This window comes from Megascapheus bottae, chromosome 25, assembly GCF_031878675.1.
Source record: "Megascapheus bottae isolate mThoBot1 chromosome 25, mThoBot2.hap1, whole genome shotgun sequence".
NCBI lineage: Eukaryota > Metazoa > Chordata > Mammalia > Rodentia > Geomyidae > Megascapheus > Megascapheus bottae.
The window spans coordinates 6,135,949-6,161,898 of record NC_143533.1 but is presented as its reverse complement, the minus strand read 5'-3'; the positions used below and the strand labels follow the sequence as shown (position 1 = coordinate 6,161,898).

Below are 25,950 nucleotides of genomic sequence, written 5' to 3'. Positions count from 1 at the left end.
AGCCCAGATCTTTGGGAGGAAAGCTTGCAGTGGAAATAAAGGCACCAGCTGCAGAAACCAGGAGAAACTGCCCAAACATATCCCTGAACCTCACTCACACAAGTAGGTTCCCTCAGAATTTGCAGCCAGGCCACTCCCCAGAAATTCTAGGCCTGCAAACATCCACCTGGGTACAGGATGGTTAATGTTAACTTTTCTCCATGGACTCACTCTAGTGTGCAGACACACAATTTCTAACATGAACATCTCTTTTCTACTACATATAAAATTCCAGCATTTATGATGGAATAAAATACTTTTTACCCAGAGCTCCTCTAATTGCTCAAAATACTGAGAAACCATTCAATGCCAAGTCATGAGGCTGAGGGGCAGCCGTGCCCAGGAGCCACCCACAAGCAGGAGAGCCCCATCCTGACCTGCGGCAGGTGCAGGACCCTCTACAAGAGACCGTGCTGGTGGTGCAGCCACCTGCTTCGAGGTGGGGTGTGCACTTACAAGACTGCTCCACCACATCAGGATACAGCAGTCCTTTCAGGGAAGAAGGGGAACTCAAACCTGGACCCCAGCCCACACCCAATCATCCTGTGACAGACACCACCTCAGGCCTGCTCAAGGACTCTTACTTTACGCAGGGAACAGTGCCAACCAACACATCAGCTGTACTCTTGCAAGAGCTCAAAACCATGAGCAGAAGCACCAGAGTCCACTGAGGCATTTTATTTATATGCATGTGTTAATCCCTAGAAAAAGAATCCCAGGATTTTCCCTCCTGTGTGTTTCCGTCTTGCTTCTTCATGGTCCATGATGCCAGCTGAAGTGGTCAGTACAATGAAGCTGGAGAGGAAGAGACATGCTATGAGTTCAACACTCACCACCCTCAGGGATACAGCTCCCTCTCCCTCCCCTTCCTCCCAGGTGGCCCAGGCTGGCTCTGGGCTGCTTATGCTAACATTGGGACCACTGGAGTTACAGGAAAACCAAGGTAAAACTCAGGGAGGAGATAAGTATGTTCTCCGCTACAACCAGACAGCAGACGTGGAGTTTCCAAGCACAAGTAGTGCCAAGGAAAGTGTGAACTGACTGTCACTAACTGTAGACTTGACAAGTCTTATACACAGCAATACACAAATGACACCCTTAGGGGACACTGTACACAGCAAGGAGAGAATAGATTCAACTACTCTCAAGAGTCACGGCTAGGACCTTAAGTTCTTAGCCACAACAGAGAAACCTATGCTATTTTAGATCCTTAAAGGCTTCAGAGAGAATCATGCCAGGTGACATTATCTTAAGCATCTTTTCTGTGAAAACTAAAACTTTAGAGCAACTTAGTCCTGGGCAAAACAAGTTCTGGATGTAAGCTATCTTAATTTTTACTCTACCTGGTTTTTTTTTTTTGGGGGGGGGGCACTCCTGGGGTTTGAACTCAGGGTCTGGGCACTGTCCTTGGGCTTTCCTCAAGGCTAGTGCTCTACCGTAGCATCACTTCCAGCATTTTCTGTCTGTGTGGTATCAAGGAATTGAACCTAGGGCTTCATGCATGCTAGGCGAGCACTCTACCACTAGGCCACACTCCTGGCCTCTACCTACTTTTCTGTTCAGTCCTGGGCTTCAACTCAGGGCCCCAGCACTATCCTTAGTTAGGCTTTGTGCCTAAAGCTAGCACTCTACCGCTTAAGCCACAGCTCTACTTCTGGATTTTTTTGGTGGTTTACTGGAGTTAAGTCCTGTGGCTTTCCTGCTGAGACCGACTTCAAAACTCAATCCTCAGATTTCGGCCTTCTGAGTAGCTAGGGATTATAGGCACCAGCCACCAGTGTCCAGCTTACTTAACCATTTTTAAGAGGTGGAAATCAAGTCTATGACTTGTGCTTCATCTCACAACTATCAAGTAGAGAAACAAGGATCTGACCTCATGAAGACTTCCAGCCCTTAACTTCCCTCAAAGGCTGGGACCAGACTTAACCAAATGAGGAGCTACAAGCCCTGTCCAATCACAGCTCTTAGAACCTGAAGCCCAACACATGAAACGTGCCTGACATTGACCTGATTTTTAAGGCAACCTGATTCATTAAGGTAAGTAATGACTGTCCAAAGACCGCAACGTGGCTCAAGCCTGTACTCCTAGCTACTCAAGAGGCTGAGCTAGATTACATTTCAAAGTCAGCCCTGACAGAAGTCCACAACTCCAAAAGTCTATCTCCAGTTCACCAGCAAAAAAGCAGAGCTGGAGTTGCGACAAGTGGTTAAAGCATCTGCTGGGCAAATGAGAGGCCTTGCTTGAGCTCAAAACCCTGCACTACCAAAAACAAAAAAGAATGAAAGAAAATATTTTTGGCCTAAGTCAAATTATATTCCAGTTATTCATTGGATTAACCTTTCTTAATTGATAAAAACCAACTCACCCAAACTGACGGGATGGGAGCAGATTATTCTGCCATTTTTCAAGGTCTTTTAGCTGTACATCAAATCGGGGGCTGATTACTCCACACTATAAAAGGAAACAAAAATAATTAAGCAAGCGCCAGGAGTTTGGCCTAGTGGTTAAAGTGCTTGCCTAGCATGCGCGAAGACCCAGGTTCGATTCCTTGGTACGACATACATAGAAAAAAGCTGGAAGTGGTGCTGAGGCTCAAGTGGTAGAGCTCCAGCCTTGAGAAAGTCCAAGGACAGTGCTCAGTCCCTGAGCTCAAGCCCAGGACTGGCAAAAAAAAAATAATAATAATTAAGCAAGTCTTTGAATATAAACAGAACTACTGAGGAGACAAGAGGTAAGAAGATAGCAACAGTTGAAGCCAAAGGGGGCAACCAATGCAACACTACCTCAAAATGAGAAGGCCACAACAGTGCTTGCCTGACATATGAAGCCCAGGGTCTGAATACCATGATACCATGACTATACCTACGCACGTGGAATAATAGGTGAAAACCCATGACATGTCCCTAGCTGGTGTCCCTGTTCCCATCCCAGAACAAAGGACAAAATTATACAGGCCAGAGACTGTGAGCCAGCTCAGAGGCAAACTTCCATTTCCAGTGGAACGAGGACCACAGGGGTGAGCTGTAGGAGGGTGGCTGGCAATCACTCACCCACAAGGACCTGGGTTTGACCTTCAGCATAGTAAGCAAACAGCACAGGCTCCATAGCACTGAACTGCTACTACTGCCATTCTATACTTCTGTGGCAGTGTCCCACCATCAGACAGCAAAAGCTGCTCTTTGGATATTGGAAATAGCAAGCACTGTGCTTGACCAACACATTCTAGTCACTCTGTATTTGAGTCCCAAAGCAATTGCCCAAACAGCCACAAAATCTTGACAAATCACCAGTGCACCTCACTGTGCAGTCTCCTGATGTGACACATAAGAAATGAGTATGCCAGAACAGTGATTGCCACTGTCAAACAGAGCACCCACCACAGCTATCCTTAGGGACCCCAGCTCTCTGAAGCAGATTGGAACCCACAAAGCCTGTCTCACCTGAACCCAACTACCCCATTATAGCTGCTCAGGTCTGTGCTCTGCTGTGCCATCCACGGAACACAGCCCGCATGTCCCTAGTGTAAGGACCAACCCTGGTTCCTAACCCAAAGAAGGCAACCTAATCTTCAAGGACACAGGTAAAGCCTATGCAAAAAGTGAACTGAAAATTAATAATGGTATTTAGGGAGCCTACTAACTCAAGACAAAAAAATTCAAAACCAACACAACACAATGCCAGAAAAACCAGACCACACTGCACGAGCCAGCCAAGTTCAGCCAGCGGTTGGGTATACAACAACCAGGATTCAATTACCAGGTCCACCAAAGCTAGCTTCTCCCCATCACACAGCCCCCATCTCAAACAAAGCAGTCCCTGACCAGCGTCCAGCAGGCAACCCCACAGAACAAATGAGATGCCGCAGAGCACTCCCCTCAATATTTGCAAGACAAGAACATTAAACAATCCTTACCTTGTTTAACCTGCCAGTGAGGTTCACAACAATTTTCCCAGCTCTGTGGTCATCAATGATTTCAAACTCGCCAATGTAACCTGAGGAACAAACACAATTGCTTTTCACCTGCTAGATCCATCTCCCTTATCTTTGCCTTTGACCAGTTTGGGGAGACTGGAGTTGCTAATTTCTTTACCCAGTACTATATAAAACTTCGTGAGCAACACCCCAAAGAATCCAGCCTTACAAGATTCTTTGCAGGATGGGAGTTTGGCCTAGTGGTAGAGTGCTTGCCTAGCATGCACCACGGCGCGGCTGGATTTCTCAGTACCACACACAACTCCTCCACACACCCACAAATTCGGTGTCTGATCCCAGGCATGGCATGCCATGTGCCCTGACAGTCTGACACGGAAACCAGAGCCAGCAACACACTTACCATGCTTCATCATCACAGTGAGAAACCGGACGATGACTTTGGAGCACGGCCTGATGAGGACCTGGCGCTTGCCTCTCTTCTCAGCATTGTTGATGCTCTTGAGGGCATCGGCCAGGACGTTCATGCGCACCATGATGGCTGCTCGGGGGAAGACAGAGGCATCCTCAGGGTCCACCAAGAGCCCAACCAACTGCCCGGCCCAACTCCACTAGCCATGTACCGCTACAGCTACGAAAGAGTCCCAGCTCCCCGAGCTGAAGGCAGGCTCGGGATGGGGAGGGGAAGACAAAACTCTGCCGGGGGGGGTGGGGGGGCGGTTTCCAGGCAAATGTCCCGACTCCACTCCTAACTTCCTCCTCACTGCCGGTGTCGTCCCACAACTTCAAGGCCGGACGGGACTCCACACACACAGCTACCTGAACGGCCACACGCCGCAGGGAGGCACCCAAGTCTCTCCGAGTCCTAAAGGCGGGGCCGCCAGGGACCTGTCACTCGGCGCGAACGCCTGGGAGCTGCCCCCGCCCCGGCCCCTGCACGGCCGCCATGGGAAGCCCCGGGCGCCGCAGGCCGGCCGGAGCTGCGGCCCCGCGTCCGGCGAGCCCGGCTCCCCGGCCACGGGACGAGGGGCGCCCCGAGCATGGCCGCTCTACCCTCAAGACCGCTCAAGTCCCCGAAAGTCCCGGATCCCCGGCCCAGGGAGGCCCCGACGTCCTCCTAGGACACCGAACCCGGATCTCAGGCGGAAGGATGGCGCCGATAGCCCACGGATGGTACGGGAGCTTCTCAGAGAGTTACTCACCGGCACGGAAAGATGGCGGAAAGAGAGCGGGAGGGGCGAACGCACGGGGTTATGGGAAGTGGGAGGACTCTCGCGAGACTTCCGAGGTGACTCAGACCGCAATTCCTTGGCGGGAGGGGCGGAGCCTTCTCAGGCATTGGCAGTTGAAAGTCGATGGAATCGACCGCCCAGGTGAGTCCCGGCAGGCACAGCGGGTCTCCTGGAAGCTGTGATCGGAAATTCCACCTTTCAGCATTGAGGATGTTAAAAAAAGAAGAAGAAAAAAAATCTGCTATATTTTCTGTCTCTTTGCCAGTCCTGGAGCTTGAGCTCAGGGCCTGAGCACTGTCCTTGGGCTTTCTCAAGGCTAGAGCTCCACCACTTGAGCCTCAGCACCACTTCTGGCTTTTCCTGTGTGGTGCTGAGGAACCCAAGCCAAGGCTTCATGCGAGCTCAGCAAGCATTGTCACTAAGCCACATGCCCAGCCCAGTGTGTCTGTGTGTGTGTTAATGGAGGGCTGGAGGCATGGCTTAAGTCTAAGACGTCAAAGACCTGTGTTCACAAGAGGAAAAAAAAAAAGGTAATTTACTTTTTATTCTTCCAAACCTTAGAATTTACTCATGGGGACCCCCAAATTTGGGGGAGGTGGGGGGAGCCACAGTGTTTCAAACTGGACAATCAGGTGTCTGATGCATTTATCTTCAGCAGAACCAGAACCCATCTTGGGTTAGTATATAATCATGCCGAAGAAGCCGTTGGCTCACACCTGTAATCCTAGCTACTCAAGAGGCTGAGATCTCAGGATCAGGTTCAAAGCCAGCACAGGCACAAAAGGACCTGAGATTCTTATCTCCAATTAATGCTAGAAAAATGGGAAATGGGGTTGGGCTCAAGGGTAGGGCAGTAGCCTTGAGCTGTGGAACTCAAGGATAGATCCCAGGCCAAGTTCAAGCCCCCCGTGGACCCCCCCCCCCCAATCATGCCTGGTATGACGGCTCACGCCTATAATCCTAGCTACTCAGGAGGCTGAGATCTGAGGATCAAGGTTCAAAGCCAACCCAGCACTAAAGTCTGTGAGACTCTTATCTCCAATTAACCATCAGAAAACCTAATGTGACACTGTGGCGCAAGGGGTAGGGTGGTAGCCTTGAGCTGAAGAGCTCAGAGATAACACACAGGCTGAGTTCAAGCCTCATGGCTGACCAAAATTAAAAAAAAAAAAAAAAAAAAAAAAAACCTGCTTCACAAACATTGTGGCAAGAGCCAAATGAGATAAGCTGTTCCTGGTGCCATAGTGTCTCGAGTGTACATTGTATGTGCTCACTATATTTCGCTATGGAAAATGCTTGGAAAGACCAGCCAGTGGCTTATGCCTATAATCCTATTCAGGAGGCAGCTGAGATATGAGGATCAAGTTTTAACCCACCCCAGGCATGTAAACTCCCAGAGACTCCTACCTCCAGGTTAATCACAATTAGCTACAAGTAGAGCTGTAACTCAAAACACTAGCTTTGAGCACAAAAGTTCAGGGATAGCACTCAGGCCCGAGTTTAAGCCCTAGGATATGCAAAAAAAAAGTACTCGTTACCTGATTTATGTCAGGTTTAAGACCTTAGCAATAAAATTATTGTAAAAGTATATAAAAAGGTGGAGTGGGCTAGGAATATGGTTTAGTGGCAGTGTTTGTCTGGCATGCACAAAGCCCTCATAATTCCTCAGCACCACACAAACAGAAAAGCCAGACATGCCCCTGTGGTTCAAGTGGTAGTGCACTAGCTGTGAGCAAAGCTCAGGGATAGTGCCCAGGCCCTGAGACTGGCACTATAGGGGGGGGGGGAAGGTGGAGTGACTCATGTAGCACCATGCAACCTAGAAAATACAAGATTGGGGCCCGGGGTTTGGCCTAGTGGTAGAGTGCTTGCCTAGCATGCATGAAGACCCGGGTTCAATTCCTTGGTACCACATATATAGAAAAAAATGCCGGAAGTGGTGCTGAGGCTCAAGTGGTAGAGCTCTACCCTTGAGAAAGTCCAAGGACAGTGCTCAGGCCCTGAGCTCAAGCCCAGGACTGGCAAAAAAAAAAAAAAAGAATATGCGGGAAAGATCCCAGTCCTTCTGGTGGAGCAGCTCAGAACCTAACTTGCTCTGCATTGTTCCCCGAGACCCAATGATAAAGCATCTGGTGTGAGCTCTATAAGTCACCTGAACACAACTGGGTGTAGGCAGCCTGGTCTGAGGCACAGGTCTTGCCAGGCCAAACCCCCGTTGGCCCCCTGCCCATTATCCCCCCCCACAGCTGCCCTCACCCACCCACTGCTTCCCATACCATGGGAACAGGCCAGATGTTTGCAGCATGTATGCATGTGAACTTGTTACTTGTGTTGTTACAAAGTGCCTTTTGAAGAGGATGGGGACCATGCAGGGCAGTTCAGTACCTGGGTTCATAAATCCAATCCCATGAACCTTAATGAGGCTAAGTGACCAAGAAAGGGACACACTAGGACTTGTACCAGCTGTTTTAATTTTCCCCCTTATACACCAAACAAAATTAGAAGAAATGCAGGATTAAAACTGCCAAGTAGATCATTTGGTAGAACATGTATTCACACACACACACACACACACACAAATCCAGACAGGAAGACAGGCTTATTTACAAGGAGGAAACATGTAAAATTAAGGTAGTTGCCATGGACACATTAAAAAAAACAGGGAAGGGACTAAGGGAGGTCAAGATGGGTGGCAAATGTACAGCGGGAGGAAGGGGAGGCTGTGGCTCTTTGGCAGGGGTGGCAAACACAAGCATCAGTGCAATCTGTCCACAAAAGAAACCAGTCACCATAAATCAGCAGGCTGCCAAGTGCTCCCAACTATGTCACAGTTTGGCCTTCAGATTCAAACCTACAAATTCCAACTACTGGAAAGTCCTAGGGCTAAGGAGAAAAGAGCGCTTCAAAGAAGCTTTCCAAGTCACAAAATCCACATGGGCCCAAGGCCAAGCTGCCAAGGCTGCTCTCTGCAGCGGCCATGTGGCTTCTGAGGCATGGAGAAGGAAGACACCAGTGCTAAGCTATCCCAACGCAAACGTGTGGCCGCTGGAACACAACTGATGCTTTTGAAGGCTTTTTGTGGTCTTAGGATTTGTAGACAAAAAGTTTTATTTTCTACTGCAGTGAATCTGAATTAAACACAGGAAGACTTGTGCCCTGACTGGCTGGTCTTGGAGTAAAAGTCACAGACTTGTGTCTTAACCAACTGCAGACTTGAAGTCTCAACTGCAACTCTGCCATGCAGGCCTGCTACAAAGCCTCCTCTCTTAATATTGGAAGGATGGGGTCCTCAGCCTTCGAGGACTGAGCAACCTGAGGCAGAACCAGGGCAGGAGCGCTGTAGGCCTGCTAAAATCCTCATCACCAGTGTTTCTCAGACGCGGCTGGGCTGGACAGGCATGGGGAGACCCCTGTGCTGAGGAGGGTGCGGAATGCACTTCATTTGTTCCCTGGGCATGAGGAATGACTGAGTGTTGGTTGGTCTTTTCCCGGGTAGTAAATGTGTTCTCTGTACTCATGAAGCCGGGCAGTTTGGAAGCAGCTTCCTGTAGCCATGTTGAACCACCATGGTCCACGCAGCCACTGCCAATCTGCACCCTAAGTCACTACGAACTGCATCCTAGCATTTATTCTAAAGCAAAATGCCGATTCTGGGGGAGGAAAATCAAGGTCACACTCACTACCAAGTTGTCCGTTTAAGGCCAACCGACAAGAACACACCCAGCTACACTTGACTTAAAGACACTATGCACAAGGCCTGACTGGGCAAGTGTGAATTCCTATGAACTAAGGGCAGAGAGGAGGAGAGCAAAGCGCTACTGTGTAACATTGTACAATCCAGATAGCGTGGAAGGAAGTGTTCAGGGCTGGCCAGACTCCACGAGCCACAGCGCACTATTCATTTTTCTTTTCCTTTTGCTTGAGAAGCTTGTTGATCTCCCTCTTGGCCATGCCAGTATACTTGGAGATGACTCCATGTTGATTTAGTCCAGGAAGCAGTAGCAAGGAAGTCACTTGAAAGCAAAAAACAAAGTGAGGAGGCAGCCATAAACATGTGACAGAGGGTAGGCAATGTAGAACCCATTACCACTGTAAGGAATTGGCCCAAAACTTCTGCCCCTGTGCTCCCCACACCTCCCAACCAGCACTGCCCCCGTCCCTCAGGCACACCACTGCCGATCTTGGGTCCCCCAAGTCCCCTGGCCAGTGCCTTAAACCTGGTAAGTACTTGGGTATTTATCAATCAAGCTACTTAGTCTGTCCTCACTGGCCACCACGTGCCTGACTTACCGATCAGGTAGGTGAGGAGGAGGTTGTGGACCTGCTGTCCCACCCAAGCCACCATAGCCAGAGAGAGGATCGTGGTCAGGAAGTACTAGCAAAGAAAACAGAAGGTATCAACCCCAAGCCAAAACAGACCCGATGGGTGCCTTAGTAAGTTAGGGTCACTGTTTTACCGTGTGTCCATACAATAAAACATCATGGCATAGAAATGTCATCATGAATACCCCTCTTTTGTAAAGCTAATGTATGCTAGTAACAAAAATCAGGGGCAGGGAATGTGGCTTAGTGGCAGACTGCTTGCCTAGCATACATGAAGCCCTGAGGTTCAACTCCACATAAACAGAAAAAGCTAGAGGCCAGGCTTGGTGACTCACACCTGTAATCCTAGCTACTCAGGAGGCTGAGACCTAAGGATCACGCTTCTAAGGCAGTCCAAGCACAAAAGTCCTTGAGACTTTATCTCCAATTAAACACCAGGAAACCGGAAGTGGTGTTGTGGCTCAAGGGATAGGGTGGTAGCCTTGAGCTGAAGAGCTCAGGGACAATCCCCAGGCCCAGAGTTCAAGTCCCACGACTTACAGAAAAACAAAGGAAAGAAAGAAAAAGAAAAAAGCCAGATATGGCGCTATGGCTCAAATAGTAGACCGACAAAAAAAAAAAAAAAAAAAAAAAAAAAGCCAGCCAGCCAGAAGTGGTGATAGAGTGCTAGCCTAGAACACAGAAAGGCTCAAGGGACAGTGCCCTGGTCCTGAGTTCAACCCCCAGGATGGACAAAAAAACAACAACAAAAAAAATCATGTAGAACATGACACATACAACCTTAGCTGTTCAAAGGCAAGAAAAATAATTTAGTGGTTATTACTTTTAAAATATTTAGGTTAAAAATTATGCAATCTATAAAACCTACAGAAAATTCAGATCTACTTTATAAGACATAGTTACATTTCCTTTTAGAATGACCGAGTCTATGTATAGATTTAAATGTTTCACAATGTAAATTATGCTTCTTTTCCAATAAATAACTTTACTAATTCATGTGAAGGTGAGGGTGTTTAGAATGTTGTTACAGCGTTCTTGCTTCAGTAAAGCCAGCATGGGCAAGAAAATTAGTTGAGACCGTCTCACAAAGCCACTTCTGGCTATGCAGGAGATCAGTCTGAGGCCCAACCAGCCCTCAGAAAGTCTGAGACTCTACCTGACAAAATAAAGCAAAAGGGCTAGGGTTTTGCTGAAATGTTGCTAAGCAAGAACTAGGCCTGAATTAAAATTTAAAAACAAAACAAAAATACCTCAAGAATCACCCAAAAAGGCAAAAAGAAACAAAAATTTGTCACCTATAATAATAAAAAAAAAAAATAGCCAGGCACTGGTGGCTAACACCTGTCATCCTAGCTACTCAGAAGGCTGAGATTTAAGAATCATGATCCAAAGCCAGCCTGGGCAGGGAAACTCCATGAGACTCTGATCTCCAAAGAACTCCCAGAAAACAGGAAGTGGAGCTGAGGCTCAAAGTGCAGGGTGCCAGGCCTTGAGCAAAAGAGCTCAGGGACAGTACCAAGGTCCCTGAGTTCATACCCCACAAAGAACATATATATATATATATATATATATATATATATATATATATATATAAAACATAATCTGAAAACCAATTATTTTGAAGACAGTGTTTCTTTCGGAGCCAATGACTTCAAACTTAACTGTCCTGCCTCAGGCTTCAAAGTGCCAGGCTTATAGGTGTGTGCTACAGTGCCCAGCCAAATATTTATGAATGCATGCACAAGTTGCATCAGTTAATATGTGCCAATCTTATGTTGGCAGTACTGGGCCGAAAGCTGGGCAGGCAGATGCTCTATCATTGAACCATGTCACCAGCCTTCTACTCTAACTATCAAAGCAAAAATGCTATCATTGGACTGCAGTCAAGTCAAAAGTAATCTTCCATTTTTGATTTCACTTAAGTGAAAGAATAAGACTAAAAAGTACCACTTTAGGCTTCTCTTCCTTTAGTGTAAAGAGACGTTTCCACCAGCCCACAGCTCTGCGTCGGGTTTTCACTAGATTGCTGCAAATTTCATGGAATCTCTGCTGTTGTTCAGTAGTCCTAAAACACAGTTTTCCTCTTTGTTATAAGCAGATTATCTGCAGTACACAGAAACGTACCACCCTTGCTGAGGCAACTCCCACTCAGTCCTGGGGACATTTACATTTGCACTGAATTTAAAGTAATGGAATATCAACTTCACAGACGAATGAAACTGAATTACAAGACCAGCCCAGACTGTCTTCTAAAGGGACTCACTACTACCTCTATGCAGGTGAAAAGTTACTCTACCTTTAGGACACTATAAATCTGATGTTCTTACCGTACCATACTTTTTTCAGATTCTAACAAATCCTGCATTGTATCTGAGATCAGTATTTGAAAACTGCAGCAAGATATCGCTACTAATATTCAAAGGATAACATACATAGGCTTACACACTTGATGCCAGGGCAGTAAGAACTAGCTCCAACACAAGTTCTTTAGTGAGGGAAATGAAAGAGCAGTAAAAATGCAATGAGACCCTCCAAGAAAGCCCTATTTCTCCCAAGCGCTGATTTTCAAAGCAAACAAACAAGCCCTGTGTTGTCTCTGCTGCAGTTACAGGGCCACTGGTACGGTAGTACGACCCGTGCTGACCAGGGAGTGCTGTTCCTCCTCCAGGCTCCAGGGAAACTGCAGCTGCAGAGGGAGGAGGATTCTACAAAGCCCAGGAGCTTCTTAACCTTACATGCTGCCCACAGTCAAGGCTAAATGGTGTCTATGTGCTTCTTTCCCATAACATCATTCCCCTGAGGTGAAGTTAACACAATCTGCCCACTAGGGTGGGGCTCAATGCTAGAGCACTTAGGCTTATGCAGCATCTGCAGGGCCAGGCTCTGTCCCCACCAAGCACCTTGTCCCATCACCCACCCATCCAGAAACAGAAATATCCTTGGAGGAAGCATGCTTACCGATCCCACAACTAATGCAAATACTTCCAAAACATGAATGTTTGTGTGCTTAAAGAGTCACAGGCACACATTTAAAATTCTCCTTCCTTTCCCCAAATAAACAAGCAAAATTAAAGGTACAAACAGAAATCTAATGTAAAATAAATAACCAAGAAAGAATGGCAGCTGCAAGAAAAAAAAAATCCATTCCAACTAGTAGTGTTGGAATGCTCATTATGTGTAGGCACACTCACACACACTCATACACACCCTATGCTGGGAACCAAAGTGTGTGTGTGTGTGTGTGTGTGTGTGTGTGTGTGTTCACCAGTGCCCGCATGCTTAGGCAAGCACTCTACAGTAGGAAGGGAGTGAGACTGCTAGCCCCTGGGTGAACGGTGAGAAATTCAACAGTGTAGAGAGAAGTCAAAATCGTTATCATAGGACCACATAACAATCATCTTAGGAACACAAAATATTCACACAGAGTTATTACCAAAGAAATCACCACTTGTGTACAGCGTGAAGCTTGTGAGCTACTTGCTTTGGCTAACTATGGCAATGTACCAGCAACCCCGTATTAAACCCACCAGCAATCTGAAAATGAAAAGGTCTAAGTATGTCACACTATCAGGACTAGGTCTAAAACTAGCTTTCATATTCATTCATCTGTGAAGTTGATATTCCATTACTTTAAATTCAATGTAAATGTAAATGTGCAACTATTATGGAAAGCACACTTGAGTTCCATCATCCTTACCAAACATTACCTTTAGAACTATGACTTTGAAAAAGAAAAACACACACACATAAAAAAAACCATGAGCTCTATTAAGCCTATGGTTGATCATAAAGGAACTATGGAAATGTAAGCATCCACAATTACTAGCTGAAACCAGCTAGGAAATTCCTCACATAAAAATAATGTGGAGTTGGGAATCTGGTTTAGTGGTAGAGTGCTTGCCTAGCATGTATGAGACCCCAGGTTCAATTCCTCAGTATTATCATCATCACCATCATTGTAAATGTAGATAACTGATGGCTACAGAATTGTCTACCCTTGACTAGCATACAAATCCAGCCACCAAAATCAGTAACTTCTCCAAAATGACTGCCAGGTCACTTTGCCACTTACCATTTATTGGAGCCAAAAATTTTAGGCGCCAGAATGGGAACAAGGTAATCAGCCAAGCATAAAAACATAACAAAACAGGAAACACCGGACAGCACAGATGGATCTAGATAATAGATAATCCTGTTTTTACAAAAAAAAAAAAAAAAAATCAGCTGAGGTTGGAAAAGCGCAGTTGTTCTTTATAACCAAAGACTTTATCCCCCCTGGTCCAAAGTTCTAAGAGCCAGTGTCTGCTGTTATTTGCATATTTTTGCTGAGTGGTTTTTCCAGAGACTTCAGGACATCATGATGTCATGTTAGGGTTAGTGAAAAGATCAATAACCAGAAGCTCTTCTGGGTGCTCAATATTCCCCCTCCCCTCCCTCCCTCCCCTCTCGCTGGTCCAGTCCTGGCGCTTGAACTCAGGGGCTAGACATTGTCCTTGAGCTTTCTCAAAGCTAGTGCTCAACCATGAGCCATAACACCACTCCGGCTTTTTATCTGTGTGTGATACCAAGGACCCAGGGCTTTGTGCATGTTAGGCAAGCACTCTACCACCAGGCCACACTCCTGTCCCTCACTGCTTTTTAAGAATGTTAAGGTCAAGCAATGGCTACGTGTGCCTATAATCCTAGCTGCTCTGAGGATCACAGGTTCGAAGCCAGCCTAGGCAGGAAACCCTATGGGACTCTCTAACCACTAAATAGCCATAAGTGGAGCTATTACTTAAATGGTAGAGCACTAACCTTGAGCACAAAAGCTTAGGGACAGCTCTCAGGTCTTGGGTTCAAGACCAGAATTGGAAAAAAAAAAATCAAGGAAGGGGGCTGGGGCAAAGTGAAGAGTCATGATTTATTCAACTGGAATAGGCATATTCCTAGTTCTTCTAGGTAGATAGCCCGTGAGAAGAGACTTCTTTAGAGATTTTAGATTACAGAAGCTTCCACAGCCACACACCTTCATCAGCAAGCCCAGTCCTCAGTAATGCAATAGCTGACTTACAGAAACACCAGGGACACCACACCCAAGATGGCAGGTGGAAAGCAGGCTCTCTCCCATCGCAGGACTTTATCAGCCATCAGCATCACTTCTCCCCATCCCACCAGCTGCTCCTCCAGAGTCGAAGTTTCAGCAGCCTACAGAGGACCAACACTTCATGTGATCATACCCTCTGTGGCTCCTACAAAGATTCCTCTGCAGCATGGAATACATCAGACACCTTTTAAGCAATTCACTACTTTTTTTTTTTTTTTGCCAGTCCTGAGGCTTTCACTTGGACCTGGGTACTGTCCTTGAGCTTTCTCAAGGTTAGCACTCTGCCACAATACCATTTCCAGCTTTTACTGTGTGTGTGGTATAGAGGAATTGAACCCCAGGCTTCATGCAGGCTGGGCAAGCACTCTACCACTAGATTACATTCCCAGCCCCTAATTCACTGTCTTAAACCACCTAAATCCCTGAAATGAGAAAAAGAAAGGAAAAAAAAAAAAAACACCCTAAACTTTAATAGCTGAAACCTTATCTCTTAAAGAATTTGGCAACAAACCCTAACTCTTAAAACACTTTGAAACAAAAAAGAGCCCAACATGGTTAACTAATTTTCCAAAATTCTTATACAAAGAGTCACAGGGCAATGCCCAAGGTTAAAGTTTATTTCAGCTGGTTAGAATTGATCTGTTTTTGTCCTTTCATCGATTTAAACCCTTCTAAACCCATTAGGAAAGCTTTCCCTGCACAGCATTTTCAATCTCTAAAATAGCTCTTTGTGTGCTAGAATCGCTTAGATGCTGGCCATGGATGCAGAATTAAGGAAATCCATTCTCCCTAATTACACAGGACACTTTCAACCCAATGGTATCTCCTCAACACTGTTTCTTGTCACTTATGAAGGAATTCCACTAAACTTCCAGTTGCCCTGCAAATCTGACAGCCAAGGCACACCTCCAGAATGAGCTAATGTCCCCAAAGCCCTTGAGCTGATCTGGGGGGAGGAAAAAACGGGTTCAGCAGGTATCTGGATCCACTGGTCACTGAGAAATATGCAAATAGGATAACTTGCATTCATTTTAATAAAGGTCTCGTCAGTACTACAATGGTCACCACGACAGCCTCAAAATTCCTGACTTCCAGTCCCAGGCTTGGTAGTTAAACAAGAGATTACTAAATGCTGCCAACTTTATATTTTTACACTTGAACTAATTCTCCCCAAAACTCCAACAAGGTACTGTAACTAGGTGTTACAGAGGAAGAAACTGAGATGTCTTGCGGTTAGCATATTGGAAAACAGAACTCCAAGATCAGAGGCTTGCTTTCCTTAACGCTGTAAGGACTGCTTTGCAGGAAAGAGTAACTGGGCTGGGGGGGGGGATCACGGCCTCTATGCTAGGATCTGCCATTTCAAAAGAACCTGGGGAACTACTTTGTGTCTAAGCTAATCCTCTTAAATAAAGGAGCTACGAAGGAGGAAAAATCTAGAAGAAAGCATACTTGTGTGAGTTTGTGTGTGTAAAGAGGCCATTGAGTTATAAAAACCAAGGCAAAGTAAAAATCAGGTACAGCCAAAACTGTCCAGTTCAAAGTCACTTATCTATATGGATTTAGAGGTGCAAAAACCCCAAGTGTGTAGCCTGGGTTTCGCTTCTCCCGGGGGAGGGGGAGGAGGAGGGCTGTGTGGAGGAGAAACAATGTTGAGATGCAAAACTATCCTCTCTCGGCCTAGACGGTGCAGTCCATTTTGTAACGTGGGTCCGTCCCCCTCGGACACTGCCTCACGCGCTCCCCCGGGGTCCCCAATGCCCTGTGACCCCCCTCCCCGGCGGGACAAAGGCCGCGGGCCGGACAGCTGGTCCCCACCGCCGCAGGTGGTGCCAGTTCCTCCCATTCTCTGCGGCAGCCTTTGACCTCCCACCCCCGCGCAGGTTTTAGGGGAGAAAGGAACGAGGGCAGCTTCAGGTTAAGATCGACTGGGGGTGGGGGGGGAGCCCGCTGTGGGCCTGGGGGCTCCGAAAGCGACCGACCAGGCCTCCGCTCCGTCTTGCACCCCACGTTTCCTTCCTGCCACAAGCCCCCCCCCTCCACTTCTCTCAGACCCCACTAGTGGCATTAAACACAAGCACCCCTAGGGGACGACCCCTAGGGAGGTCGACAGGACCAGTGACAACCCCCCGGGAGGCGCCTGGGAGCCCCGGGGCCAGACCGGATCCGGGAGCCCCCGAGAGGACGGCGGCGGCCCTGGCCCCGCCGAGCCGACTCAAGGCTGCACGCCTCCTGACTGATGGGACTCCGGCACTCACCAGCTGGTTGGTACTTCGGTTATCTCCCTCCGCCATCGTTGCTGAGCAAGCGAGAGAGAGCGGCGGCGGCCACCGTCAGAACCAACAGCCCAAGCCGACTCCCGCACGGCGACCCCAACGCGGGGAAACGCCCCGTAGGTCGCTTATATAGCTCGGCCGTCGTTCCCGACAGCCTTTGCGAAACTCGCTTCTCATTGGACCATTCGAGCTCAGCCTTTAGGGAAGTTGAACCAACCGCTGCCCAGCGCATGGCTTGAAATCCAGGTCAAAGGAGAAGGGAGAAGAGGCGGGGCCGCCTCCCCTCCCCCGCCCCCGGACGGAAGGACGCTGACCAATCAGCGTCCGGGGGGGCGTGCCCACCCACGGCTGCCGGAAGCCGTTCAACTGCCGCTGCGGGGAGGGTCGGGGGGCCCGGCGGCGTCGACCTTCTTCTCCCGGACAGCTTGGGTTCCCCACCTCCGTTGCGTCTCGGATTTACGGATGAAGCAGCTGTGGGAAAACCCGAGTGGAAGAAGGGTGCCACGCCGGGGCAGGGGGCGGGGGATGGACACGGGACAGCGAAGCACCTGCCCAGCCCACCTCGGGAGGACCAGGATACGGAGCTCTCGGTGGGAGTCGTGCGGCCGGCACCCCCTCGCCCCCCACCCCGCCCTGGTTTGGGGACCGGGCGTGCATCTGCCTGGCTTTAACACCCACATGGTGACACGGAAGTACTTAGGGAAACCCTGCCCACCAAAGGGGCTGCCCGAGGGAAAAAGAGGTGAAGAGCGGAAGCGCTCAAGCGTCTTGGAGCTGGGCGGAGTTGGCTGAGATTACAACCTCAACCGGGGTTTGGAAATACAACACCGACTGCTTGTGGTGTTGGTGCAAAATTCTCCCAGGAGGTTGATGGCTCCAGGTGTTTTGGATCGATTAGCTTTTGTCCTTTTATGGCCAACTGATTCTGGGATTGAATTTCATCTCCCAAGTGCTGCTCAAGTGCCGTGCCAGGTTTTCCAAAATTCAGGCAAAGCCATGAAATGTTGTAGAAATTAGCAAACGGGTCACAAACTGTCCCCAAGAGCAAAGGCGGAAGGCCCCAGTGTCCCGGAAAAGATCATTTTTGGAGAGTGGCGTCAGAAAAGAGAACTTCTCCATCACTTCGGTGAAGCCTTTGCCATACTCCGGTGTTGTTGGGGGGGTCCAAGACAGGTTATCTAGTTATGATTCAGTCACTTGTTGAGACCCCCACTTAGGAATCCTGACCTTAAAGCCATGGAATTTATTGGGAGGAGCAAGCTCTCCTCCACTGCTTCAAAAGAAAATGTAGAAGGACCCAATTTACTTCTGTTTTGTACTCAAGTTTTTGGTGTCCAGCCTAAGGAGACATGTGAAAGAAGGTGGGTAAAAGAAACATTTTCTCTGAAGCATGACCCCCCCCCTCCCTATCTCCAAGGGCATAGCCTGGGACTTGTAAATGATCCAATTATTAAAACTACCTAGTTTGCCTAGCACTGCACGAAGCGAAGCCCTGGGTTCAATTCTTCTTGTACCACATAAACAGAAAAAGTCACATGTGGCGCTGTGGCTTAACTGGTAGCTAACCTTCAGCAAAAGCCGCTCAAGGGACAGTCTGTGCCCAGGCCTTGAGTTCAAGCCCCCAGTCTGGCGCAAAAAAAAAAAAAAAAAAAAAAAAGGAGGTGGGGGGAAGAGAAGTTGGCTTTACAATAACTCTACCATTGAAGTAAATTTTCAAATACTGCTCAAAAATACAATATTGAGAGCATTAACTTCTATGAGTATAATTGAGAATTGCAGTTTTCTATTTTTTAAAGTAAACAGTGCGGGGTTGGGGAGGGGGGGTGAGGGGAGACACCATAATCCAAGCCTTAAATTTTTCTGGAACCTACTTCAATAAATTCAGACCTTCGATGTTACATCTTTTAAGACTGAACCTTTATTGTCTGAAAAACAAGTATTTCATACAATCTTTGCCATGTTAATGCAAATAGCACAGTAGGCATGTATTTTTTGTTTCCAAAAGATGCATTATCAACTTTTTTTTCCAGGAAGCTGGTGTGATTTATTCAACTTTTAATCTTAAATACAATCACAAAATTATGTCCATGAGGAGATACTCCCCCTTTTATACAGAGATGCCACTATTTATACAGTGTTTTGTAGGACAAGACTAAGTTCAACTCAACTTTCTCTTAGAAGGGAGAAAACAAGGGAGGTGTGAAATCGCTGCCACTGACATTACAGTGGGAACAGGAAATTTAAACCAGAAATATAAGTGACAGAAGAACTTGAAACAGGAGCTGAAACTTCAACTGTCCAGTAAAATATGTATGTATGTATGTATAGTCAGCCTGTTTTGAAAGAAAAGTGCTCTAAATGTCTATAATTTCAGAACGTACGCTTTTTAAGAGGTTACCATTCAAAACAATCCAGCTTATTGTGACAGTTTCTCCTAGTAAGCCTGGAAGTAAAGGACCCTGCCCAAGGAGCTGCTTTATAAGCTAACCCTTCAACCCCCAAAGCTTCTCTCAATGAGTTTTTACCTTTTAATAAAGCTAGTGGCATTTGCCAGCCAGGCCAAAAAAGCAAGAAAAGCATAGCAGACCGTTAGGGCTTTGTAATACAATGAATTTCCCCTTTCCCCAAATTTGGAAAATTTCATTAATGCTAGATTTTCCCCACAGGAAAAATCTCTCTACTACCCTAATTAATGAAAACAATTTACCTCCATTGAGACCCTTGTTTTAAGAGGGAAAAGTTCTAGTCCTAAATCTACTGGCACTTTATGAGCTCAACAAGATGTAAAATGGGACACTGGTTTTAATACTCATCTAAACATTTAAAAAATTCTTTAATGTGTTATAAGTAATGCATTCACTGGTATTTGCTCTGTGTGAATAGTAACAGGCTAATTGTAGGTGCTTTCATTACTATGAAAAGAATCAAGAGAAAAGAAGAACCAGCTCCTTTGATTTTTAGTACTGCCAAACAAGCCCCCAGAGTAATACAAAAAAGTGGAGGGAAAAAAAGGCCAGGAAGACTTTTTTGATTCAAAGTACTGCCTATATTACCCCAAATTAAAAAGGACCTAAGATTGCACATCAACTCTAATATTTGGCTGTACTTGCATTGCCCTGCTCAGCATTTTTTAAATGGCTCTTTCCTTAAATTTCACACATCAAAATAATCACACACACACACACACACAAAAATCACAATGCTGGTAACACCAAACACTGGACAATACTAAGGAAACCACTTCCTAAGCTGTTAGTGGCAGAAGTAATGGATGTTTTTCTTTGTATTACAAGTGCTCCCCCTAAAACCTGGGGAAAAAGCAACTCAGGAGAGCAGATCAAGAGCCAGATTATCACGTCTCACACAAAAATCTCACTTAGCCTAAAAAAAGACAATTCAGCTCAAGGCTCAGACAAAAAAAGGAACCCTCATCATTCAGCAAACTGTTATGAACTCATGGCCAGAAACAATTATACAACATACTAAACAGAAAAAGAGAAATAGATCCACTAAACTCCTAAAATCCACATCTTTGTAGAGAAATCAACTAAAAAGTCAGACTAGTCAGTTAAAGACACCACTTAAAACTCCAAGTTTCAAGGGTACTTTGAAGAGGTTGTAAATTATTCTGTATCCCCTGAATCTTAGAAGAGTAGAGGGGTAAAGAAAGAGAAAGGGGGAAAGGGATTGGAGGGGAGGGTGGGAAAGGGGGGGATGTTAGACACAGAGACATATCCCTAGTTCTCCACTGGCATTCTGTCAACAAGTGTATGACTTCAAAACTAGAGCACTCTAATGTTACATTATTTCACAAAATAATCCCCCAAACACGGACCTCTTACCAAAGTTCACACTGGGAGGACCTTGCAGGACAATACAGAAGCAGCCAAACATGGCCAAGGGAGAAGAGTCTTCCCCAGAGTGCAGGGAAGAGCACCCTTTTAAGTCCTTGGTGAGTGTGGCCCTGTAACTGCACATTCATTGTACCTGCCACAGTGTTCTCTAAGGGGCTATTTTAAACTACAAGTGATGGATAGTTTCCCAGAGGCACATTTCTTGAAATAAAGCTGTCTTTTTTTATGCATGGGTAAGGTGCCAGGTACCTCTCATGCCTGAAACAGGCAGTAAAATTCACCTATTCCACTCATCATCTTTATCCACATAGGAATAAGCAAATTTCTGAACACTACCTCTAGGGACAAACATGCACGGGCTTTCTCCTGGTGATAAAGAATTTGCTCAAAAGACCAATCTTTGGAGCAGAGGTAAAAGGTGGTGAGTGCAATAACCCCCCAATGCCAGTAAGTCAGCCCAAAAAATACAATATGGCATCATTATTCCAGCAAGGTTGTTTTGACAGTGGAAAGGGGGGAAAAAAGTTCAAAATCAAGAAAATAAATTTTGGTGCCCTAGATTCCTTAACTTGCCACTGGACAAATGGGAACTGAAGAATTTACCACCTTTCTTACAAGACTTAGAAGTATTAAGAAGGTACTGGGAACTGAAATTCATTCTCTGGTGGGTAAAGTCTACAGGTTAATGTGACCTTCAAGAACACAGGGAATGCCAAGTTCGCAGAGTACCTTTTCAAAGCTTACTCCTGTGTAGAGTAAAAAGCAAGGTGTGACCACTGTCCTGCACTTCACAGAGCAAGGGAGATGTGCCCAAACAAATTTGTGTGGCTGAGTGCATGATATTAACAACCCGAGTGTGGACTTTTTATTTTGATGAAAGGGTTTATCAACCAGCACTGAGATTTGATACTAGATAGAAAGAAACCTTAGTCATGAATTCTCTATTACTGAATAGCAAGGTAGGAAGATTATGCACACAGGTGCAACCTCAGACTAGTAGTGGAACTTAAATGATGGAGGTTCTCACTTCTGGCATTGTGTGTACATGTCTTAAATTGCTAGGTAAACTAAAGCACTTTTAATTTACATGTCAAAGTGCAAAACTTTACACTTCTTAAATTAAAAGTATCAAATGAGAAAACTAAGTGAAAAACATGTCACTCTATCTCCACCAGAATATCACTTTATTGTTAATCTGTCATCAACAAAGTATAACTAATGGGTGTTCTATTCTGGTTTTTTTTTAAAAGGTATAAGATTACATCAGATTAGCTACTATCTATAAAAGAAACTACAGCAATCACAGAAGAGGAAAAATTTTAATGACCTCCAAAAAATGCACACCATAAGGAAAGGGGAGTGCACCTTAAATCAAATTTGGGGAGATTCATCACTTTTGAATGCACAGTGACAATTCTGGAAACTGCACATGATAGAATCACAGAAATGACTTAAATAACCAGAATTACATTTTGTATGTGATCATCACGCCTTTAAACAATCCTTGAATTTTCCACGTTATCAGTGGTTTGGGAAAAATTCGTTTCTCTCTCCAAATGTAAGTTAACAGCATTGAGACTGAAGAATATGAAATAGAAGGATTGAAATAAAAGTGATCTGGAAGATGTCTAATCTAGATTAGGTAAACGGGGAGCAGGAGAGGGGTGAGAAGGAGTGGGTATCGGTGGGGTGGATTTTTGTTTCCCTTCATTTCAGAAGTCAGTTCTTCCAATGTAGTGTATCTGTGACACAGCTATCCATTTTCAGTCCATTTCTGAAATTCATGTCGCATAGCCTCTTTGTACTTACTGGTCAACCCAACCAGTACTGTTGCCAAGCAACAAGTGTTTCTCCAGAATCTGAATGCATCAAATCTTCCTTGGCTGTGATTTCTTCGCGGCCCCAGTTTGCTCTGTTTCTGTGCGGGGTTTGTTTTCCTGGGTTGCACACACAGGGTCAGGTGGAGTGGAGTTCCAAATCACTCTGTGCTCCGCGGCATCCCGATTTCTCTCTCAGCTAACCTCCTGACACGTTTGCAGCTGCGGTGGTGGCAGAAAGACAATCTCCGTGTTCAGGCGGTGAGCTTGCTTTCTTCACCCTTGACCCTGGGGTTGCAGGCCACGGTGTTAGGCGTATCCCTGAGTGCAGCTGTCCTGCAGGACTCACTTCCTAGTGCACCGAGATTTCCTAGGTTTCCTCAGAGTAAGCCCCCAGTCGCATCACCACCGACTGTCGTGTGGCTTTGGATGCCTGAGGCTGAGTTGATTCTGGTGGATGTCTGACCTCGCTTAACCAGACTCATCTACTGTCATGCCATTCACACCCAGGCTGTCCAACCTTCATACAGCTGAGCCAAGTTATCTAGATTAGTTGCTTCCTTAATGACATAGTCAACCTGAAAAACGAGGCAGGACAAGATTTAAAGCCATTGAGAACTTGAAAGGACGTGCTGTGTACAAGTTCTAGGAGTAGTCTAACTGAGAGTTCCTAATCACTCAAAGGACATGTGGCATCCATGCAGGGAAGGGAGGCCACGTTCTCCCAGAACCACAGAAGGATCACAGGACACATGTCTTAGGAAAGGGTTTGATTACAGGGAAGAGTTTGAATGTCACCACACAGAAGGCGGAAACAAATATGGGCAGAGACTAAGAACTACCAAATCTAGGGCAGATTTAGGATCTAGGATTAAGATTTTTCAAAATAATCAGCTGGAGGTTAACTCATTCTCAAACTTATATATTCAGTAATACTAAAGAAAACATAAAATACTAGCTGGAACAAACCCCACAGACCGTCTAGGAGGCTTTTAAGACACTCCTGAAGGAATAAGATGAAATCGTCTCCAGGTCTCAAACTCTTAAAAATGCCAATGAGCCAGGCGAGGTGGCTCACGCCTGTAATCCTAGCTACTCAGGAGGTTGAGATCTGAAGATCTTGCTTCAAAGCCAGGCCTGGCACTAAAGTCAGTGAGACTCCAATTAACCACTAGAAAACAGGAAGTGCATTGTGGCTCTAGGGATAGGATGGTAGCCTTGAGCTGAAGAGCTCAGTGATGGCACCCAGGCCCAGAGTTCAAGCCTCATGACAGACTCCCTCCCTTCCCCCCCCCAAAAAAAGCCTATGAAGCCAGGCGCTGGTGGCTCACGCCTGTCATCCTAAGCTACTCAGGAGGCTAAACCCAGGCTCAAAAGTCTGTGAGACTCTAATCTCTAACTACCAAAAATCAGATGTAGGCCGGGAGTTTGGCCTAGTGGTTAAAGTGCTTGCCTAGCATGCATGAAGACCCAGGTTCGATTCCTTGGTACCACATACATAGAAAAAAGCCGGAAGTGGTGCTGAGGCTCAAGTGGTAGAGCTCTAGCCTTGAGAAAGTCCAAGGACAGTGCTCAGGCCCTGAGCTCAAGCCCAGGACTGGCAAAAAAAAAAAAAAAAAAAAAAAAAAAAAAAAAAAAATCAGAAGTAGTGCTGTGGTTAAAGTGGTAGAGCAGTAGCCTTGACCTAAAGAGCTTAGGGATAACACCCAGGCCCAGAGTTCTAGCCCTATGACCTACCCCTTCCCCCGGCCCCCCAAAAAAGCAATACCAATGAGATTCATAGAAGACTACAGTGGGTCACCTTAAATTTTGTTCAAAGAGGACTAAGGAAGAAGGAAAGTGCTAAAAGGAAAATCAGAGTATAATGATGACAGAGCTGAGTTACTTGTGAATACAAAAAACAGCTGTCAACATTGCTCATGTGTCTGTCCATCTTTTTTTCCTCTCTCTCTCTGATACAGGTATCAGGGCTTGAACTTGAACGGCTTACTTGTTCAGAGAGAGCTTTCCCGCTTGATTCACACCGCCAGTCCTGCCTTTTGCTGGTTAAATGGAGATGAAGTCTCAGACTTTACTACCCTAGCTGACCTCAATCTACAGGTCTCAGATTCCTGAGTAGCTGGTATTACAGGCTTAGCCACTGGTACCTGCCACCTCCCTTGATGGAACTACCAATGAAATGTGTAAGAAGATCCTTGAATCTACACTTTCCCACAGCATTAAAATATGTAGCTCAGGTCTAAAGAGTTAGGTCACCTGCTCAGCAACTGACATCCTCCTGTTTGGGTCTACATCTCGGCCTTCTAGCTTGGCTTTCACTCTCTTCCACACACTCACTGCATAGGAGTTTCTCTCTTGTACAGCTATGAAGCAATGAAAACATTTGTAAGTCCAAATCACAATAGTATGGGAAATGTTATAGCGCCCTTATCCACACTAATTACCTTTCCCAGTTTTAGGGTCTCTAACTGCCTTCTTAGGACTACAGGCAACACTCTTGCCAGTTCCTGGTACGGTGCTTGGTGGAGTATCTGCTGATGTAGCAAGATGTTTCTGGATCTGCTTTTTAGCATTCTGTGACATGACATCAGGCTGAGTCTTCTGGCCAGTGCTGCTCCGGACTGCTGCAGAGAAAGTTGGTGACTCAATTTACATGTGAGCAGAAAATGGAAGATCAAGAGGAAAGTGGAATAGCTGAAGTAAATACCCAAAACTGAAACAAATTAAATAACTGGACTTTACAACCTTAAAAGCCCTTACCTCTTGACTCAGAAACTAGCTTCATAGAAACAGTCTGAACAATGATATGGTTCAGATAAGATTTGTCAATGATTATGCACTAGTTTGTGGCAGCATCGAAAAATATCAAATCTTAAATGCAATAATGAAAAACTGATGTAGTTACTTTGAATAGTGCATTAAGTATGCCATTCAATCTTTAAAAAGATTTAGTGACAGGAACACTAAACAGGATACTAAGCACAATACTAAACAGGAACAGGTAACTGCAACTGCATTGCATTTGTAAAATAATCCTTTACACACACACACACACACACATACATACACACTAAGAAGTAAGGAAATACACATGTGTTGGTTTTTAACCTTAGCTGGAATAACCTACACCTTTGTTTCTCCCTCTTTTTCTTTAATGGACTATGCAATGAAAGCCTTATACACAGGCACTGACACTGGACCAACACTCCAAGCCCTAAGCTTTTCTCTTTTATTAAATATTTTTCCAAATTTCAAACAAGCATATATCTTAAAACTTACTTAAAAAAGAAAAAACAATTTTCAGACGAAGTTTCCTGATACAGCACAGGGTGATCTAATCTCATGATCTTTGTTTCAGTATCCAGGCTGGGACTACAGGCATGCACTAATG

The 25,950-nt window shown here is 45.9% G+C and overlaps 3 protein-coding genes across 5 annotated transcripts in view; all 3 read right to left on the bottom strand.

Annotated features, from left to right (window-relative positions):
* Positions 1 to 684: 684 nt before the first annotated feature.
* Rps15a (ribosomal protein S15a) lies at positions 685 to 5,275 on the bottom strand. Its single transcript, XM_090358113.1, has 5 exons — positions 5,174 to 5,275; positions 4,375 to 4,512; positions 3,954 to 4,033; positions 2,406 to 2,491; positions 685 to 834 (listed from the first exon to the last, which is right to left on the bottom strand). Exons 2-5 carry the CDS (start codon positions 4,505 to 4,507, stop codon positions 741 to 743), a joined length of 393 nt encoding a protein of 130 aa, XP_090214239.1. The 5' UTR covers positions 4,508 to 4,512; positions 5,174 to 5,275; the 3' UTR covers positions 685 to 740.
* A 2,379-nt stretch (positions 5,276 to 7,654) lies between these two features.
* Arl6ip1 (ARL6 interacting reticulophagy regulator 1) lies at positions 7,655 to 17,008 on the bottom strand. The gene is made up of 6 exons (XM_090358112.1): positions 16,871 to 17,008; positions 14,580 to 14,713; positions 13,599 to 13,718; positions 11,474 to 11,591; positions 9,494 to 9,578; positions 7,655 to 9,216 (listed from the first exon to the last, which is right to left on the bottom strand). Exons 1-6 carry the CDS (start codon positions 16,904 to 16,906, stop codon positions 9,098 to 9,100), a joined length of 612 nt encoding a protein of 203 aa, XP_090214238.1. The 5' UTR covers positions 16,907 to 17,008; the 3' UTR covers positions 7,655 to 9,097.
* Positions 17,009 to 22,042: 5,034 nt separating this feature from the next.
* Smg1 (SMG1 nonsense mediated mRNA decay associated PI3K related kinase) overlaps positions 22,043 to 25,950 on the bottom strand; it is an 88,923-nt gene continuing 85,015 nt past the window's right edge. For 2 of the 3 annotated variants that reach the window (XM_090358109.1, XM_090358111.1), the window contains 3 exons: positions 25,004 to 25,183; positions 24,816 to 24,922; positions 22,043 to 23,137 (listed from right to left, as the gene is read on the bottom strand). In XM_090358109.1, the coding sequence (XP_090214235.1) occupies positions 23,060 to 23,137; positions 24,816 to 24,922; positions 25,004 to 25,183 (365 nt within the window). In that variant the 3' untranslated portion in view covers positions 22,043 to 23,059. The remainder of the gene's footprint in view (positions 23,138 to 24,815; positions 24,923 to 25,003; positions 25,184 to 25,950) is intronic. The other variant, XM_090358110.1, reaches the window with a different exon arrangement.

Excerpts from the sequence above, each read along its gene's own strand:
- Arl6ip1 (XM_090358112.1), bottom strand. The coding sequence starts at position 16,906 with ATGGCGGAGGGAGATAACCGAAGTACCAACCAGCTG. Across the intron at positions 14,714-16,870 it reads ACCGAAGTACCAACCAGCTG|GCTGCTGAAACTTCGACTCT; the intron begins GTGAGTGCCGGA and ends GGTCCTCTGTAG. Across the intron at positions 9,217-9,493 it reads CCTCCTCACCTACCTGATCG|TGACTTCCTTGCTACTGCTT; the intron begins GTAAGTCAGGCA and ends TTTGCTTTCAAG.
- Rps15a (XM_090358113.1), bottom strand. The coding sequence starts at position 4,507 with ATGGTGCGCATGAACGTCCTGGCCGATGCCCTCAAGAGCATCAACAAT. Across the intron at positions 2,492-3,953 it reads TCACTGGCAGGTTAAACAAG|TGTGGAGTAATCAGCCCCCG; the intron begins GTAAGGATTGTT and ends TTCCTTTTATAG. Across the intron at positions 835-2,405 it reads CTCCCATCCCGTCAGTTTGG|CTTCATTGTACTGACCACTT; the intron begins GTGAGTTGGTTT and ends CTTCCTCTCCAG.